General features: G+C 54.1%; 9 protein-coding genes across 9 annotated transcripts; 6 read left to right on the plus strand and 3 right to left on the minus strand.

The window, feature by feature from the left end:
* Positions 1-209: 209 nt before the first annotated feature.
* On the minus strand, positions 210-575 carry LOC9640205 (transmembrane protein 222). Its single transcript, XM_024676245.1, has one exon. It carries the CDS (start codon positions 527-529, stop codon positions 242-244), a length of 288 nt encoding a protein of 95 aa, XP_024532013.1. The 5' UTR covers positions 530-575; the 3' UTR covers positions 210-241.
* LOC9640206 (exosome complex component RRP4 homolog) lies at positions 571-1,701 on the plus strand. The gene is made up of 5 exons (XM_024676640.1): positions 571-606; positions 689-790; positions 947-1,036; positions 1,200-1,265; positions 1,321-1,701. The coding sequence occupies exons 1-5, from the start codon at positions 571-573 to the stop codon at positions 1,699-1,701; spliced, it is 675 nt and encodes a 224-aa protein (XP_024532408.1).
* On the plus strand, positions 1,098-5,207 carry LOC9642996 (2-oxoglutarate dehydrogenase, mitochondrial). Its single transcript, XM_002971430.2, has 10 exons — positions 1,098-1,155; positions 1,200-1,265; positions 1,321-3,267; positions 3,326-3,552; positions 3,599-3,931; positions 3,985-4,231; positions 4,285-4,413; positions 4,474-4,689; positions 4,739-4,862; positions 4,911-5,207. Exons 3-10 carry the CDS (start codon positions 1,720-1,722, stop codon positions 5,135-5,137), a joined length of 3,051 nt encoding a protein of 1,016 aa, XP_002971476.2. The 5' UTR covers positions 1,098-1,155; positions 1,200-1,265; positions 1,321-1,719; the 3' UTR covers positions 5,138-5,207.
* On the minus strand, positions 5,135-6,179 carry LOC9642997 (E3 ubiquitin-protein ligase MARCH1). The gene is made up of 6 exons (XM_002971635.2): positions 6,046-6,179; positions 5,892-5,977; positions 5,684-5,830; positions 5,524-5,626; positions 5,356-5,468; positions 5,135-5,297 (listed from the first exon to the last, which is right to left on the minus strand). Exons 1-6 carry the CDS (start codon positions 6,149-6,151, stop codon positions 5,202-5,204), a joined length of 651 nt encoding a protein of 216 aa, XP_002971681.2. The 5' UTR covers positions 6,152-6,179; the 3' UTR covers positions 5,135-5,201.
* Positions 6,180-6,187: 8 nt separating this feature from the next.
* On the plus strand, positions 6,188-7,604 carry LOC9640207. The gene is made up of 7 exons (XM_024676239.1): positions 6,188-6,421; positions 6,483-6,582; positions 6,641-6,712; positions 6,771-6,930; positions 6,985-7,067; positions 7,123-7,184; positions 7,248-7,604. Exons 1-7 carry the CDS (start codon positions 6,216-6,218, stop codon positions 7,348-7,350), a joined length of 786 nt encoding a protein of 261 aa, XP_024532007.1. The 5' UTR covers positions 6,188-6,215; the 3' UTR covers positions 7,351-7,604.
* Positions 7,368-8,384, plus strand: LOC112346716 (general transcription and DNA repair factor IIH subunit TFB5-like). The gene is made up of 5 exons (XM_024676246.1): positions 7,368-7,477; positions 7,537-7,947; positions 7,996-8,047; positions 8,097-8,312; positions 8,361-8,384. Exons 1-2 carry the CDS (start codon positions 7,443-7,445, stop codon positions 7,718-7,720), a joined length of 219 nt encoding a protein of 72 aa, XP_024532014.1. The 5' UTR covers positions 7,368-7,442; the 3' UTR covers positions 7,721-7,947; positions 7,996-8,047; positions 8,097-8,312; positions 8,361-8,384.
* Positions 8,385-8,676: 292 nt separating this feature from the next.
* LOC112346713 (polynucleotide 5'-hydroxyl-kinase NOL9-like) lies at positions 8,677-10,069 on the plus strand. Its single transcript, XM_024676237.1, has 7 exons — positions 8,677-8,759; positions 8,812-8,845; positions 8,907-9,255; positions 9,312-9,489; positions 9,549-9,648; positions 9,701-9,828; positions 9,880-10,069. Exons 3-7 carry the CDS (start codon positions 8,954-8,956, stop codon positions 9,985-9,987), a joined length of 816 nt encoding a protein of 271 aa, XP_024532005.1. The 5' UTR covers positions 8,677-8,759; positions 8,812-8,845; positions 8,907-8,953; the 3' UTR covers positions 9,988-10,069.
* Positions 9,837-11,521, minus strand: LOC9642998 (restin homolog). Its single transcript, XM_024676234.1, has 7 exons — positions 11,387-11,521; positions 11,223-11,334; positions 11,097-11,170; positions 10,474-11,043; positions 10,280-10,420; positions 10,177-10,230; positions 9,837-10,128 (listed from the first exon to the last, which is right to left on the minus strand). The coding sequence occupies exons 1-7, from the start codon at positions 11,504-11,506 to the stop codon at positions 9,994-9,996; spliced, it is 1,206 nt and encodes a 401-aa protein (XP_024532002.1). The 5' UTR covers positions 11,507-11,521; the 3' UTR covers positions 9,837-9,993.
* A 44-nt stretch (positions 11,522-11,565) lies between these two features.
* On the plus strand, positions 11,566-13,481 carry LOC9640208. The gene is made up of 5 exons (XM_024676628.1): positions 11,566-11,656; positions 11,704-11,810; positions 11,861-11,904; positions 11,971-12,954; positions 13,004-13,481. The coding sequence occupies exons 1-5, from the start codon at positions 11,612-11,614 to the stop codon at positions 13,057-13,059; spliced, it is 1,236 nt and encodes a 411-aa protein (XP_024532396.1). The 5' UTR covers positions 11,566-11,611; the 3' UTR covers positions 13,060-13,481.
* Positions 13,482-15,348: the final 1,867 nt, after the last annotated feature.

Below are 15,348 nucleotides of genomic sequence, written 5' to 3' on the forward strand. Positions count from 1 at the left end.
ATGTGGATCATGTTCCAGTCGGTGCGGCCCTGGTACGCGGCGCGGTTGAGGCAGGTGGAGACGAACGAGTGGCAGTTGCAGGTGAAGAAGTTGTACGTCTTGTGCTGGAACTTGTGCATGCAGCTGCGCAGGGCGTCGTCCCAGTCGCTGGCGGTGCCCAGCTGCGAGTGCCGGAACGCCTCCCGGCAGCGGTGCCCCGACAAGGCGAATGCGGGGAAGCAGCACTGCGCAGCAACCAGTGTCATGCGGTTAGCTGCAACATGTCACTACGCACCTGGTCGGGGTCGAGGCGGAGGAACTTTGCGGGCGAGCCGAAGGCGAAGCCGTCCACGTTGACGAAGAAGGGGCCGGCGAAGTCGAGGATGACACCGTCGGCGCGACAGATCCCTACGTGGCCGATGAGCGGCGACAGCCACGAGACGATGGGCAATGGCGTCCACACCACGCAGTGCGGGAAGCGCGCTCGCTCGGCATCCACCGCCGCCGCCGCATTGCCGCCCACGGTGAGCGCCACCGCATCCATGGCCATGCCTGCGCGCGACCTAAAGCGGGGCTAGGGTTTCGACAAGGATGCGGGCGCTGGTCGCGATTGGTGATGTGATCCAGGTGGATCACCAGGACGGAATCCTGAGGTAAAAGGAGGCGGCCTCTTTCCAGCCAACCCTTCAAGCCATGCTTGTTCTTTTAGAGGGCACGGAACGCAGCTTGTAGACGGGGAGCTGGTAGCCACTGTTTGCGGCACTGTCGAGCGGGTGAACAAGCTCGTGTTTGTCAAGCCGCTTCGTTCCAGGTAGGGCGCTCTTGTATTGTAGAGAGGCGATGCATTCTTTGTCAACCTTTGCAACACAAGGTACGAAGCACGGGTTGGAGATGTTGTCATCGGCCGAGTCACCGAGGTTGGTTGAACCGTTGGAGGGGTGATCGGCTGACTCGTACTTGTTTCCAGCTTGCCCAAAAGCGATGGAAGGTGGATGTCAACTCCAAGCAGGACGCCCATCTCATGCTGTCCGCGGTGAATTTACCAGGTGGAATCCAGGTAAATCATCCGCATTCCGCACTGCTATATGCTACATTGCGCATCTCCTGCAGAGGCGGCGGACGGCCACCGACGAGCTCAATATGCGGTCTGTGTTTGTAGAAGGTGACCTCATCAGTGTATGTGCTAGTTTTGTCTTGTGGAAACTTATCGATGCATGCAGGCTGAGGTGCAATCTGCGAGCCAGGACTCCATCCACCTCCACACCCGGAGCTTGAAGTATGGCAAGGTAAGCAAGAAAACAATGGCTGTGTCTGGGGCTGACGTTCTATCCGGATTGGCAGCTGCAAATGGGCCAGCTTGTCAAGGTTGAGCCTTACCTCATCAAGCGCTTGAGCCAGCACTTTCACAGCTTTGGGCAGTACCAGGTGGAAGTTATCTTTGGGTGCAACGGCTACGTGTGGATATCAAGCGTTGCACAGCGTGAACAGCAGCAGCAGCAGCTGGAGGAGGATGGGGCGGCGATCCCGATTCCGCTGGCAACCAGGGAGAGGATTTGCCGGGTGGGCAACGCTGTGAGAGCGCTGGCCTCGCAGGGGCTCGTCGTGTCTCCAGACTCGGTGGTGGCGGCGTACGAGGCGAGCGTGGGGTGGGGGATTGAGCCCAAGGACATGCTTGCGCGGGCCTTTGGTGAAAGGCTTGTTGCGCGGGAGAATCACAAATGAAATAATTTAGGGCTTGCGATGGCGCGGTGCCTGGCAGCGAGGGTCTCGTCCAGGCTTGTGTTGCCGAGGTTGCGCGTCGAGACTGGATCCTTCCATACGATTGTTAGACCAGCCAAAAGAGACGCGGTGCATTTTCATGGGAGCCCGCGGTGGATGCAAAGGCCGCCCGCGCCCCGCTCCGTCCCTCTCTCCCGCCTCACTGACAACTTCCTCGACGGCACCAGCAGCGTCTACTTGGAAGAGCTCCAGTGCGCGTGGGAGGCGGATCCCAGGAGCGTGGACGAGTCGTGGGACAACTTCTTCCGGAATTTCACGGGCAAGGCGGCATCCAGTCCCGGCCTGTCGGGACAGACGATCCAAGAGAGCATGCGCTTGCTGCTGCTGGTGAGAGCGTACCAGGTGAATGGTCACATGAAAGCGCAGCTGGATCCCCTGGGGCTGGAGCAGCGCGTGCCCCCGCAGGATCTCAACCCGGCTCTGTATGGATTCACGGATGCCGACCTGGACCGGGAGTTTTTCATCGGGGTGTGGAGGATGTCGGGCTTCTTGTCCGAGAATCGCCCTGTCCAGACGCTGAGGGCCATTCTCAGACGTTTAGAGCAGGCATACTGCGGGAGCATTGGCTACGAGTACATGCACATCCCGGACAGGGACAAGTGTAACTGGCTGCGGGAGAGGATCGAGCAGCACGTCCCCAGCAACTACTCGCGGGAGAAGCAGGCCATCATCCTGGATCGCCTCATCTGGGGGACGCGCTTTGAGAACTTCCTGGCGCAAAAGTGGACTGCTGCCAAGCGCTTTGGCCTCGAGGGTTGCGAGACGCTGATCCCGGGAATGAAAGAGCTCATCGACCGGGCCGCCGACCTGGGCGTGGACAGCATTGTCATTGGCATGCCTCACAGGGGTCGGCTCAACGTGCTGGGTAATGTGGTGAGGAAACCGCTGAGGCACATCTTCAGCGAGTTTAGTGCCGGGATAAGGCCCGCCGACGTCGAGAAAGGTGGCTACACCGGGAGTGGTGACGTCAAGTACCATCTGGGCACTTCCTACGACAGGCCAACGCGCAGCGGTAAGAGGATTCACCTCTCGCTCGTTGCAAACCCAAGCCACCTGGAAGCCGTGGACCCGGTTGTCATCGGAAAGACGAGGGCCAAGCAGTACTACTCGCAAGACGTCGAGCGCAAGAGAAACATGGCCGTCTTGCTCCACGGCGACGGCAGCTTCTCGGGGCAAGGTGTGGTGTACGAGACGCTGCACTTGAGCGACCTTCCCAACTACACAACTGGCGGTACCATTCATATCGTCGTCAACAATCAGGTGGCCTTCACCACCGACCCCAAGAGCAGTCGCTCCTCTCCTTACTGCACCGACGTTGCCAAGGCCTTGAACGCTCCCATTTTCCACGTCAATGGCGACGATGTGGAGGCCGTTGTCCACGCCTGTGCGATGGCGGCGGAGTGGAGATGCCACTTCAAGGCGGATGTCGTCGTTGACATCGTTTGCTACCGCCGGTTTGGTCACAACGAGATCGACGAGCCGAACTTCACTCAGCCTAAAATGTATCAGGTACGTCTGCCGTATCTTGCATGCACATGTCCCTTGACGTGTGTGCGTACTCTGGCAGGTCATCAAGGGCCACCCCACTTCTCTCGACATCTACGAGAAGAAGCTGGCCCAAGTCGGGCAGCTGAAAAAGGAGGACATTGCAAGGGTGCACGACAAGGTGATGGCGATCTTGAATGAAGAGTTTCAGAGCAGCAAAGACTATATCCCAAAGACACAAGACTGGCTTGCAGCATATTGGACGGGATTCAAAAGCCCGGAGCAGCTGTCCAGGCTACGAAACACGGGGTAAGGGTGGATTTGTGATCACACCCGCATGTGATGACCACTCCAGTGTCAAGCCGGAGATTCTGAAGAACTTTGGCAAGGCGATCACCACGCTACCTCCAACTTTCACGCCACACAGAGCGATCAAGAAAGTATACGAGCAACGTGCGCAGATGATTGAGACGGGAGAAGGTGTTGACTGGGCGACTGCAGAAGCCTTGGCCTTTGCGACGCTGCTTGCCGAAGGCAACCACGTCCGCCTGAGCGGTCAGGACGTTGAGAGAGGCACATTCAGCCACAGACATGCTGTCATACACGACCAGAAGTCTGGCGAAAAGTATTGCCCTCTGAACCATGTGGTGAAGAATCAGAAGGACGAAATGTTTACAGTCAGTAACAGGTGGGCTTGTACTTCTACCTTCCGTAGGTACTGATAACATGTGGCGCATGCAGCTCACTGTCGGAGTTTGGAGTGCTTGGGTTTGAGCTTGGGTATTCGATGGAGAACCCAAACTCGTTGGTTTGTTGGGAGGCCCAGTTTGGAGATTTTTCCAACGGTTGCCAGGTGATCTTCGATCAGTTTCTGAGCAGTGGGGAAGCAAAATGGTTGCGTCAGACGGGCCTGGTCGTCCTGCTGCCACACGGTTATGACGGGCAGGGACCAGAGCACTCGAGTGCGAGGCTGGAAAGATTTCTACAGGTTTCGTAATACAAGCTTTCAATGCATCTTGGGATTGCTAAATATGACCGCAGATGAGCGATGACAATCCATTCGTCATTCCTGAGATGGAGGTGTCCCTTCGCAAACAGATTCAAGAATGCAACTGGCAGGTGGTGAACGTGACAACTCCTGCCAATTACTTCCATGTACTCCGCCGGCAGGTAAGCACTAGGTGTTATGATCGTGAGCTATATCACTCACTCTTTTTGTTCGCCGCTTAGATTCATCGGGACTTTAGGAAACCTCTTGTCGTCATGGCGCCAAAGAATTTACTGCGCCACCAGGCGTGTCGGTCAAGTCTGTCCGAATTTAACGATGTTGAGGGACATCCTGGGTTTGATAAGCAAGGCACCCGATTCAAGCGACTGATCAAGGACCAAAACAACCATGCTGAGGTGGAGTCGGGGGTTCGTCGCCTCGTTCTCTGCTCTGGAAAGGTAAATTTTGCGAGGCCAGACGGTGAGACTATAGCGTGTGCTTGTCTAGGTGTACTATGAGCTGGATGAGGAAAGGCAGCGTGTTGGTGCCAAAGACGTAGCCATTTGCCGCGTGGAGCAGCTTTGCCCGGTTCCTTACGACCTCCTCCAACGAGAACTCAGGCGATATCCAAGTAAGCCAGCCAGTTTATCTTCTTTTTCAAACTCGGGTGTGTGCGTAGATGCGGACGTTGTTTGGTGCCAAGAGGAGCCGATGAATATGGGTGCATTTCCCTACATGGCTCCTCGCTTGGCAACTGCCATGGTTTCCGTGGAGCATGGCAGCTTCGAGGACCTCAAGTACGTGGGAAGGCCTCCCTCTGCAGCAACTGCGACGGGGTTCGGCAGTGTGCATAGCCGTGAGCAGAAGGAGCTTGTTCAAAAGGCGCTCCAGGAAGACAGGATGTGACACCAACATTCCATTCCGTTCTGCAGATATACATTGTATCATCAAAAAATAGACTTCCCAACTTTCAGTAGAGGCCAAGGCGTTTGAGCTCATTGACGTGCACGGGATCTAAGCTAGGCGGTGCCTCTTCGCCATCGTTGATTGTTTGCACCACGTATTCCTGCTTGAAGTGAATTCAGCAAGTGCTATAACCTTGTTATAGATGACAAGTTACTCACTTGAGACAGCTCGCGCTTTGCAAGGACGTGGTAGTGCCGGTTGCTGATTCGTTGGCCGCAGATTATGGAAACGAAGAACCCGTACGATAGTCCCGAGAGGAGGGCCACGACAACTGAGGGAAGAAAAGCTAGATTTTGTTTCCCTTGGAGTGGCAAGCACGAACGAACCTGCAAGTGAATAAAAGCCGTAAGGATGCCGCGAGTATCCAAACATCTCCTTAAGCTCCCTCCCATACAGCAGGTACACCACCAGGCCCAGAAATGCCACAACCTGTTGCAAGGAGTGTAGGCTATCAAGCCTCGGGGCATGCATTGTCCAAAGGCTTACCAGCTGAGCAGCCAGGACGATGGCGGCGTGATCTCTCATCACCAGCAGCTGGAACTTGAGCCTCCGCCACCATCTGTCGTGTGGCACATTGGCTCGCAGGTGGAACGTCGCTCGGCATTCCGTGCAGCGTGAGAATGCGGATCCTTCCTGCACTGCACGCTCCGTTTGAGTGACGATTCAGGAATGAAAATGGTGAGCGAGGCTTCACCTTGGCGGCTCTCCAGCTATCGAGGCAAGACCTGTGGACAAACTTCTGAGTCCCTCTGCAGCGGCAAGGTGCGATTAAGTCATGGCCTGATCAAAATTTGAACGAAATGAATAATTTGTATAACCTAGATCGCGACTCGCTCGCGCTCACTCACCTGTCGAGTCTAAGCAGATCCGGCACAGCACCTGCTCGGAGCTCTGGGCGCTGCGAGAAGTTACCAGGGGCGATGTGTCAGTGGAAGAGGAGGAGGAGGCCATCATAAAGTATATCCTTCCCCTTTACTCTGCCCTAGAGCTAGGGCTATGGCGGGAATAGTATAGGACAATGGCTACTGCTGTTGGCCTTGTCGTAAAATCGGAGTCTGCTGCTACGGCCATGGCCAATGGAGCTCGCACTCATCCCCCTCCTCCTCCTCCACCATGCGCAGCACCAACGCCCGGAGATTCCAAGCACCAACTTCTTCACAATCCAGGCCTGGCTGTTGAGTGGAGCGCCGAGGAGCAATCCATTCTGGACGAGAGCCTCCACACGTCAGTCCCTCTCTCCATGTATCTCCTCCTCGTAACCTCTGTCTGTGTGCTCTCCTTGCAGCTTTGGGAGTGAGGCAGGCGTGTGGAAGTACATCAAGATCGCAGCCCTTTTGTCGGACAAGAGCGTGAGGGACGTTGCTCTGCGATGCCGATGGATGGCCGTGAGTTGTTTTCTTCCTTTGTCCGGGGAGCTCACACTGACTTGTGGGGGCTTTGCAGAAGAAGGAGGTCGGCAAGAGGAGGAAGGCCGAAGAACAACACAACGCTTCCAAGAAATCCAAGGACAAGAAGGTGAGCATTTGTCTCTTTTCTTTGGCCCTCGTTGGATCGTTGGTTGGTCGTTGGGCAGGATAAGACTGTAGACGTGAAGCCATCAACAGCAGCTCTGGCCAAGACCGGCGGCAACGGCAACAGCAACAACAACAACACCAGCACCAACACCGGCTCCATGCCCATGTACTCTACCACGCCCCTTCCTATTGATGCCGACGATGGTATTTCAAACGAAGGTTCGTCCGCTTTGCTTCACTCTCGATGCCTGACGTTGTGCTTGTTTCCCGCAGCAATCGGTGGCACCGCCGGGGAGCTGTTTGACCAAAACCTCCAAGTGGTTGTGCAGATACGAGCCAACCTGGCTGCTGGCAAGGTATGTCGCTGTTGTTTTTGACGTCCTGGTTCTTGACAAGGGCGGTGCGATGCAGGCCCAGGAGAACACGGATCTCTTGGCCAAGTTCCGGGACAACCTGGAAGCGCTCCTCGACGGGTACATAAATACATACACGCTCTGGCTTGAAAGAACTTAATCCAGCTTTTCTTTCCATGGCAGGATGTCTAATGTATCGGGGATCATGAGCCACATGCCCCCGCTCCAGATTGCAATCAACAGGGAGCTGGCGGACACCATCCTTCCCACAAAGTCGCAGCCGTGATAAAGTGGGGGGACTAGCTAGGCTTATTCTTGTACAGAGATTTTAGGAGGAGCTAGGGCTTATAGGTAGGCGTGCGCGAGGTGGGCGGCGCCATGGTGCAGGCGATCAAGGGCGTCCTGGTGAGCTGGTGCGTCACACTTGCCCGCTGCTTTTTGCGCTTGATGGCCGTGGCCGTGGTGCGTGCAGCGACATACCCATGGCGCAGTTTGTCATTCACATGAACGAGCAGCTCCCCGCGGCCCAGCAGTTTATCATCTACGTGCTGGATGACACTAACATCTTCGTGCAGCCCAATGTCGTGGACATGATCCAGAAGCGGCTTCAGGAGTTTAGGGACCAGAACACGTACGAGAAACCACTCCAGGCTTAAGCACTTTTGTAACCCCCTCCTCCCCTCTTTCCCACCACCGCCATGAAAGGCCTCCTGCCCGACAGCAGGAGCATTTTCCTCAACCTCGCCGCTCGGTGCTTTGTCAAGGGCCTCCCATGCAAACGCAAGCGAGCGGACCACGCTACCAGCAAGCAAGACCGGACGAGAAGGCGCACGGTTTCCCCGGCCGCGAGCAACGCTCACCCCATCAGTGAAGAGGCCGTCAGGTTGGTACTGGTGCTCTGGTTGTTCTCCACCTCCTAACTCTACTGCAGCGTTCAACTTGTGGACGACAACAAAGCCATGGTCCGGCTTGCGGCCAACCAGGTACGCAAGCAACGAGAGACGCTCCCATGATCGCTTGTGAATCTGGCAGACTCTTGCGTTTGATGGATGTGCCATGGTGTGCCTGACCGAAGGAAGTGCTTCCATGCATGGTTACTCCCTTATTCGGGCCACGGAAGTTCTTGTGAAATCTTGCTCGACGCTATGCTCGGCTTTAACATTCCAGACGAGCCAAGGCGGGTGCGTCCTCCGTTTCAGCTCCTGCAGCCTCGAGCAGCCGGATGACGACTCGCTGTCTTTTACTCTCGTAAGTTGTGTTACATAGACCGGCACACCTTAAGTCTTCTGTTTGCAGGAAATTGTCGATGACTCCCGCTCATCTTCTGACCAAAATGCTGAATCCAGGAAAAGGAAACAAATAAGCAGTGACGTTGTGGAAGGAGCTCAGAAGCGCATGCGGCCGACCATTATACCTTGCGAGTGGTCGTCCACTGCCGACTTGATAATGTCCGTATGTGACAGGCTTCCACCTGTTGTTCCAGTCTGCGGAGGGAAAGGCGTGGGAAAGTCGACTTTTGCTCGTTTCCTCGTCAACAGATTGCTGACCAGGTGGATTCTTGATTTGTCTTAGACCTGGCTCGCTCATGCTCATGCAGGTACAAAGCTGTTGCATATCTCGACGCCGACGTTGGCCAGCCAGAGTTTACAATCCCAGGATGCTTATCACTTCACGTTCTTGAAGAACCGATCACTGGCAAGGATCAGCGCTTCTGGAATCGTTCCTTTTCTCATGTTTTTCATTGCAGGCTCTCCCGTCTCACACCTACGTGTCCCGCAAAGGTTTTATGATATTTTCCGACTTTCATGTTGCGTTTCCGACCCGCATACCCGCATCTTTCAGGTGCTTCTTCTACGGTGACATAACTCCACAATCGGATCCAAAGGCATATGTCAAATACTTCAAGGATCTTTACGACTCTTTTCGACGGGCCGCTCTTGAGATTCCGCTGGTCATCAACTCGCTTGGATGGCGGGCAGGTCCAGGATTTTTCTCGCTTGTCATGTATTCTAACTTTGCGTTCCAAAGGTGTCGGATACGACCTCTTGGTTGATATACTGCGTTATTCGACGCCCACGCATGTGGTAGAGATCCACTCTGCAGACCATGAGAGTGTTCCGCCGCTGCCTGATGGCATTGCCTCCGTCCTTCATCTAGAACGCGCTTTCTCCTGCTCGACTGAGCCTGACCGGTATGCCACTCAGCTTCTTTCGCATTCACCATCATGTGGAACTAATTCTTGCCTAGTGCTGTCAGGACGGCTGCTCAGCTTAGAGCTCTCAGAGTGGTGCATTACTTCCATGATTACGATAGAATCGATTCTTCGCTTGGCCTTCGATTTGAGGAAGTTGCAAGAACACTAGCCTGCCAGGGTCCTTATCAAGTTTCAGCGGATGATCTCAACATCGTGCATCTTCATGTCCAGGTTGAGACTTCCAGACTGGTCTTCCATGTAAACTCAACTCTTGTATACGATTTGGACAGGTCCCACTATCTCAGAAGTTGTTCGGCTTGAATGCTCAACTTGTTGGTTTGGCTACCAGCTCTCACACTGGAGAAGAGCAACCCCCATGCGTTGGTTTCGGTGAGTGGCGTTTCTTCAGCTAGCATTCGAGTGAGCTGTCCGCCTTTTTCAGGTATTGTCCGGGCTATCGATGCTGACCGGCGCATCTTGTACATTCTTACGCCATGCTCGCCAAACGTCCTCGAGGGAGTGGACACTATACTGCAAGGTCGCGTGGACGTTCCTGCTACTCTACTACAGGTTCGTTGTAGCTTCAACAAAGAGAATGTTGTTGTATAATTAACAAACCAGGTGGAAGGATACATGTGCCCCTATCTGAGCACAAGTCAAGTAGTTGAAGGCACCGGCTCATCTATTTTACGAAGACGACTGCCCAAGAGGAAGATTTCTTTGTCATGATCGTTGTTATCTCACCGCTGCGAGTGTATTCTTTACCTTTGGAATACTAAACGAGGCTGAGAAAAAGCTAGTGTTTGTGGCACTGCCACTCGAGTCTCTTGCTCTTAGAACCCTTCCGCCACTGGAGCTTGAAGTCTTGTTCTGTAAATTAAATAGTCAGATGAGTGTTTCATGCGCATTTCTCACTACCTGGCGTCGCTTTCCAGTGTTCTCACCACGATTGGTGCGCTTTGCAGTCTTCTCCTGCATTTTGTGTTAGAAAAAGTATAACTTTGCTTGAAGGGAGGTGTACCCCTTCTCCTCTGGCTTTTCGAGAGCGCGAGCGCAAGCGCTTGCATTGCCCAGACTCTCCTGCGGCGACGGCCTCCATTTCCGACGATAAGTTGCGAGTAGTGACGTCCTTCTTTCCAGTTTTCACGGGTTTGTCCAGCCTCTGGAAGAAACAGAACAGTAAGAAAAGCAAGCAGAGAAATTAAATCTGCGAACCCTTTTTTCGTCATGCTTGGCCTCCAGTTCAGCATACAACTCCTTCAGGTTCCTATTTTCCAGCCTTACCTCCTCCAGCCTTCTGTACGCATTTTGTAGCTCATCGCTTGCGCTTGTTTGCACCTTCTCTGACATGAGTTCGGCAACCATATTTTTCATCTCCAGGGACTCATCTTCTGCTTTCTTCAATTCCATCTTCGTTATCGTCAGCTCCACTGCTCTTTCATCACCAACTCTCTGCGCCAACTCGTTACACTCTCGAAGCTTCGCGATGTCCTCTTGACTAGCGAGCACTACCGCTTCTTTTTCTTTCAGGCGGCAGCAAAAATCGGCCTCCAAGCATTTCAGCTGATTCCACACGAAGTCCCTTTCCCTGAGAAGAGCTTGCAACTCCTTCGAAACTTTGGTCATTTCTGTGGCATGGCCGAGTTTCAACCCCTGGATTTCCAGCCGAAGATCCTGAATCTGCTGTGATGCATCATGCAACTTATCCACAAACTCCGCTTCCTTCGTTGCTAAGACGGATTGTCCACCGAGGGACTGCTGCTGCTTGAGCCGCTCAACCTTTTCCTGCGTAATGTATGGCAATTAATCTTACAGCGAAGGAGTAACCAGGCAAGCACCTTTTCTAGTCGAACTTGGCTCTCCAGTAGTGTCACTCGGGTCTGGAAATGCGTAAGATCGTCCACAGCGCTATCTGTCATTGCAAGGTTTTGAGCATGCGCGAAGGATGTACGTCGTTAACATACCCAGCTTGAGCTTGGTCAGAAAAAGTTCGTGCTGCTGAAGGCCCAGTGTGAGGGCAAGCTGCGCATTTTCATAGCTTTGAAAAGCCTCCGTATGCCTGTGAGCTCTCTCTCCCTGCAAGAGAAGCCCCTAAGCCCTAGCATTCGAATGAATCGACAAAACATACCACCAGAAGTCGATTCTCCAGCTGCCATTTCTCCGCTGCCCAGTAATCCAGCTGAATGTCGAGCTTGCGCGCAAGGAAATCCTCCTCTCTCACCATACCAAGCGTCGATCTAGCATCCATCCTCTCGAAAGCAAAATAAAGCCGTTGGGCTAGGGCGAATGGGCAGGACCCCATTTTAAACCTCGAGCCAGGCTTAGGGCGGAAGGGCTAGTTTGATCGGCGTCCATGGAAGCGCATCAGCCTCCGCCAATCCAGAGGGCCCTTGACAAGGTGAGCGCCTCCTTCGCCCGCAAGGCTCTAATCTGCGGGTCGCGCAGGTGGATGAGATTGTAGCTCGGCTGCAGCAGCTGCAGACCGCGATCGAGGTCACCAGGATGGCTGTTTCTTGCAAAAGCCCCAAAAGCGATGGCGCGCGACTCCAAAGGTAGCGGCTTTTCTGTGCTGTATAGGATTTCCCAGTGTTCTCTGCTGCAGAGTTGGACTCGATGACGATGCGATGGCGAAGCTATCCAATGCAGGTTTGTCGCCAAAATGTTTGTCTGGGATCCATTGGTTTACACTTCTCTCCTTCGTGATGTATGTAGCTGAGTGGACGCAGTGGTCAGAATCGGCTGAGTCTGTGCATCGGGTACTCTCGGATCTTCTCGCGGCTGCCAAGAACGCAAAGGAACTCTCTGGTGGGGTATCGCAAGTGTTTGAAGCAAGGCGGGGTTCTGCAAGTATACAGCGTGACAGGCGTCATGCAGATAGCCAAACCAAAGGGGATGCCTCGGCTACTTTGCATAGTGGAGTGGGCATCCAGGAGTTCGACAAGATTGAACAGCTTCAGACCTTCAACGCCCTGCCAGTAGCGTCACCGGCACCGGTACAGGCACCAGCACCAGCGGCGGCACCATCCATGAAGGTTACAAAGGTGAAACAATCTCAGAAGAGTTGGAAGTTGTCGCAGATGAAGTCCACACAGTCGAATGCAGTTATGTTTCCAAACCCTGCATACGAGACGACAAGCCCGCCAAGCTCGAAGCATTTCAGGGTATTAGCTCCGTTCAAGCATCCAGCTGCTAAGAAGACTGGAGTGGACAAAGCGCAGAAAGTGCCATTGCTTCGTGGTAAGAAGGGACAGACATCTCCTGTCAAGTCGCTTCCGGCACTGATTGACCGCTTGCCCTCAAAGAACAAACCAGTTACTCGTCCACGGCTCGCGACGGAGACAGTCACTTATTCCCTTGGTTCTCGGCTACCGGTTCCTCCAGCGCACTTTTCTCGTGGAGACAAGCACTCCGAGATCGCTGCCACAGGCCATAGCTGGAAGCATAGTAATCCGCGGCCTTTGAAGGTGTTAGAGGCAAGCAAGAAGACGTGCAAGGATGCTACTCAGGAGAAGAGGCAAGGTGTTGGGCGTGGTCAACACTACTCTAAACTGTCCAAGAACGCGAGTAGAGCGAAGTCGACTTCACCCAAGCGGCGTAAGCACTCGGAGAAGGAAAACCTCCTTACTAGCAACACCAGTTTGAGGCGGAGTTGGTCCGCGGGCAACGGATCCCTTGGAGCCAAAAACAACAACCCAGGTACGCAGGCCGGTGTTGAGCTGTTTACCTCTGACCATTTGTTGAGCAGGGCATTCCATGCTAGAGCGTGCCAAAGGCTGGATGCTCCGAAAGCAACAGGTTTGAACCAAAACTCGTCTTTCTGGATTTGTACAAAAGCGTGTCCCGTGCTATGAAATGGTAACGTCGTCGACTTGATCTACGAGCGCGCGAGAATCAGCGAAGTTCAAGTACTGCTCCGACGTTTCCGGGATAGCTGGCTTCTCATGCAGCGTTCGGGAGATCTTGCCGTACGACTTGGCGTACAAGTGCTGCAACGGAAAGGGGTAGAGTCTGAGCGGCACGCACACAAAGCGAGGATGAAGACGCGAACCTGTGATGCATGGACGTGCCCGGTGTATCCCGTGACATGGTGCTTGCCTTCCATCACTTGTCGAGTGTCATCAAAGATTTTCAACCTCACCCTGTAGTCGGGCCTCAGCTCAAACATGGACGGCTGCATGGATCCCACAAGAGAAATAAAGGAGCACGCTATATAATCTTGCTTACCCTGGTCGTTTTCTTGTCCACTCTTATATAGTTGGGCCTAGGCTCCACTTCGAAGAAGCGCTCCTGACTTTGTGCGTAGAGGTCGACTTTCCCCTGGAGGAAGGAACAAGCAGAGTTAGACGCTTGCCCCATGCATGCCTCACCTGTGGTGGATTGTCGACAAGCTCGTACAGGCTGCCGGCATTCTTGCGCTCTCTCAAGGTATTTTCAGCCAAGGCAGCCAAGTTTGAGGCCGCTCCGGCCGTCTTAGCAAAGACGTGGTTGCTCTTGCTGGGAATATACCCCTGCCGTAGAAGCCAAAGTTGCTTGATGATTGCACTACGTAACATACATATCAGACCTGGTAACCGGGTATCCTGTGCTTGTCGGCGGTCTGCTTGCCTTGAGGCCGCGTGTCCCAATAGTAGAGGAGCTCCTTGACAGTGGGCTTGTCTGGGACACAGTGGTCCGTGATGATTTCTCGTCTGCTTGAGCCATAAGATTTGCCGAATATGTGTTGGGACCCATGCTGCATCACAAAGAGGTGGAATCCATGTTGTGTTGATGCAAAGAGAGAGAGAGAGAGAGAGAGAGAGAGACCTGGTGACCTGTGTAGCCCGGGACCGTGGGGATCTCGGGCTGTTCCAAGCTCATTTTGTGGAAGGACTTGCGCAGCTGCAGGGTGGGATCTCTGTATGGTGCAACGGGAAGTGATGCAGATTTGACGGTCTTGGTGACACACTCTTCAGTGGTTCCTGCCACTTTCCTGTACACGAAACATGTCCATTATAAACATGACTTCCCGTGCTCGTTACTCACTCCATGCCGCGCACATCCAGGCGCCCCGTGGCATGGAAGAGCGCACCGGATGGCCGCTTCTTGCTGATGCGAGGCTCCAGCGCCCTCTTGTCCAGGAGCTCGTATCCCGTCTTTGCGGTCTGGGCGTAGAGAAAGTCCCTCCCTTGCGGCCGGGACTCGACAGTCTGCCACAGCACCGGTCTCCGTGCTAAATTGTGCGTGATGAGCGGCCGACACATACCAGAGGCGCCACACTCGCATAATCATCCCGCCGAAACGCCTTCTCGCACTGCGACGCACGGACTGTGGAATCCGAGAAACTCCTCCCCACAATGTGGTTGCGCATGCAGGGCACATGGCCGCCGTAGCCAGGCATGGCCTTGACATATTTGTCGCGCCGCACCATCCTGATGTGCTGCGCTAGTTGAGAGCCCTAAATCTGTGCCAGCTGAACGCACGGCAGTTGCGAAGGGGCAAAAGTTTAAGGACCGCCCATTCGGACCGCTGGGATCTAAAGGTCAAATCTTTTTCTTTCTTAATCATCTCGTGACAACCTTGTTAATTTGGTCCAAATGTGAGAGGTGCGCACCGGCAACATGATCTGGCGACGGGGCGGCGCAACAACAGTCCTCTGGATCGACGACGCGGTCCATGAGCAACTGGTAGCAATCCCAAGACGATATCTGTTTCAAGAGGACAGTGAAACAAGAGCCAAGAGAGGTGAAAGAGGCGTTTGGTGGCAAGGTAGGTCCTTTTAATTCTTTGATTTTATTTTGTCCGGTTTTGTTGTTATAAACGGTACCAACCATGTCAACCGCCAGCGTTGTCCGAAGACGATCCATGAAGTCGGCTGATTGCACGGGGATGCTCTCATCCAGCACACACTGAAGAATGCAGCTGCCGATCACAGATGGCTGGTACTGTAAGAAGGCTGCCTCTGCGCAAGACAAGACAAGGCGGTCGAGATTAGCATATATGTTCGGACATTGCACGCAGCCATGCCTGGAAGGAGCCCAGCCACGAGCTCATCGGCCCTGGAGAAGAAGTAGTGGAGTGTGTGTGTGGGAAATGCGGCGCTACTGGCAAGGT

Source organism: Selaginella moellendorffii, unplaced genomic scaffold (genome assembly GCF_000143415.4).
Source record: "Selaginella moellendorffii unplaced genomic scaffold, v1.0 SELMOscaffold_17, whole genome shotgun sequence".
Taxonomy (NCBI): domain Eukaryota; kingdom Viridiplantae; phylum Streptophyta; class Lycopodiopsida; order Selaginellales; family Selaginellaceae; genus Selaginella; species Selaginella moellendorffii.

Excerpts from the sequence above, each read along its gene's own strand:
- LOC9640205 (XM_024676245.1), bottom strand. The coding sequence starts at position 529 with ATGGCCATGGATGCGGTGGCGCTCACCGTGGGCGGCAATGCGGCGGCG.
- LOC9640206 (XM_024676640.1), top strand. The coding sequence starts at position 571 with ATGCGGGCGCTGGTCGCGATTGGTGATGTGATCCAG. Across the intron at positions 791-946 it reads GTCAAGCCGCTTCGTTCCAG|CTTGCCCAAAAGCGATGGAA; the intron begins GTAGGGCGCTCT and ends ACTTGTTTCCAG. Across the intron at positions 1,266-1,320 it reads GGAGCTTGAAGTATGGCAAG|CTGCAAATGGGCCAGCTTGT; the intron begins GTAAGCAAGAAA and ends CCGGATTGGCAG.
- LOC9642996 (XM_002971430.2), top strand. The coding sequence starts at position 1,720 with ATGGCGCGGTGCCTGGCAGCGAGGGTCTCGTCCAGGCTTGTGTTGCCG. Across the intron at positions 3,268-3,325 it reads CTCAGCCTAAAATGTATCAG|GTCATCAAGGGCCACCCCAC; the intron begins GTACGTCTGCCG and ends GTACTCTGGCAG. Across the intron at positions 3,553-3,598 it reads TCCAGGCTACGAAACACGGG|TGTCAAGCCGGAGATTCTGA; the intron begins GTAAGGGTGGAT and ends TGACCACTCCAG.
- LOC9642997 (XM_002971635.2), bottom strand. The coding sequence starts at position 6,151 with ATGATGGCCTCCTCCTCCTCTTCCACTGACACATCGCCCCTGGTAACT. Across the intron at positions 5,978-6,045 it reads GATCTGCTTAGACTCGACAG|GCCATGACTTAATCGCACCT; the intron begins GTGAGTGAGCGC and ends AATTTTGATCAG. Across the intron at positions 5,469-5,523 it reads CGGCTTTTATTCACTTGCAG|TTGTCGTGGCCCTCCTCTCG; the intron begins GTTCGTTCGTGC and ends TTCTTCCCTCAG.
- LOC9640207 (XM_024676239.1), top strand. The coding sequence starts at position 6,216 with ATGGCTACTGCTGTTGGCCTTGTCGTAAAATCGGAGTCTGCTGCTACG. Across the intron at positions 6,931-6,984 it reads CGATGGTATTTCAAACGAAG|CAATCGGTGGCACCGCCGGG; the intron begins GTTCGTCCGCTT and ends TGTTTCCCGCAG. Across the intron at positions 7,185-7,247 it reads CTGGAAGCGCTCCTCGACGG|GATGTCTAATGTATCGGGGA; the intron begins GTACATAAATAC and ends TTTCCATGGCAG.
- LOC112346716 (XM_024676246.1), top strand. The coding sequence starts at position 7,443 with ATGGTGCAGGCGATCAAGGGCGTCCTGGTGAGCTG. Across the intron at positions 7,478-7,536 it reads AAGGGCGTCCTGGTGAGCTG|CGACATACCCATGGCGCAGT; the intron begins GTGCGTCACACT and ends TGGTGCGTGCAG.
- LOC112346713 (XM_024676237.1), top strand. The coding sequence starts at position 8,954 with ATGTCAAATACTTCAAGGATCTTTACGACTCTTTTCGACGGGCCGCTC. Across the intron at positions 9,256-9,311 it reads TGCTCGACTGAGCCTGACCG|TGCTGTCAGGACGGCTGCTC; the intron begins GTATGCCACTCA and ends ATTCTTGCCTAG. Across the intron at positions 9,490-9,548 it reads TCGTGCATCTTCATGTCCAG|GTCCCACTATCTCAGAAGTT; the intron begins GTTGAGACTTCC and ends CGATTTGGACAG.
- LOC9642998 (XM_024676234.1), bottom strand. The coding sequence starts at position 11,506 with ATGGATGCTAGATCGACGCTTGGTATGGTGAGAGAGGAGGATTTCCTT. Across the intron at positions 11,335-11,386 it reads TGGAGAATCGACTTCTGGTG|GGAGAGAGAGCTCACAGGCA; the intron begins GTATGTTTTGTC and ends CTTCTCTTGCAG. Across the intron at positions 10,231-10,279 it reads GAAAAGCCAGAGGAGAAGGG|GAGAAGACTGCAAAGCGCAC; the intron begins GTACACCTCCCT and ends CACAAAATGCAG.
- LOC9640208 (XM_024676628.1), top strand. The coding sequence starts at position 11,612 with ATGGAAGCGCATCAGCCTCCGCCAATCCAGAGGGCCCTTGACAAG. Across the intron at positions 11,811-11,860 it reads GATGGCGCGCGACTCCAAAG|AGTTGGACTCGATGACGATG; the intron begins GTAGCGGCTTTT and ends TCTCTGCTGCAG. Across the intron at positions 11,905-11,970 it reads GGCGAAGCTATCCAATGCAG|CTGAGTGGACGCAGTGGTCA; the intron begins GTTTGTCGCCAA and ends TGATGTATGTAG.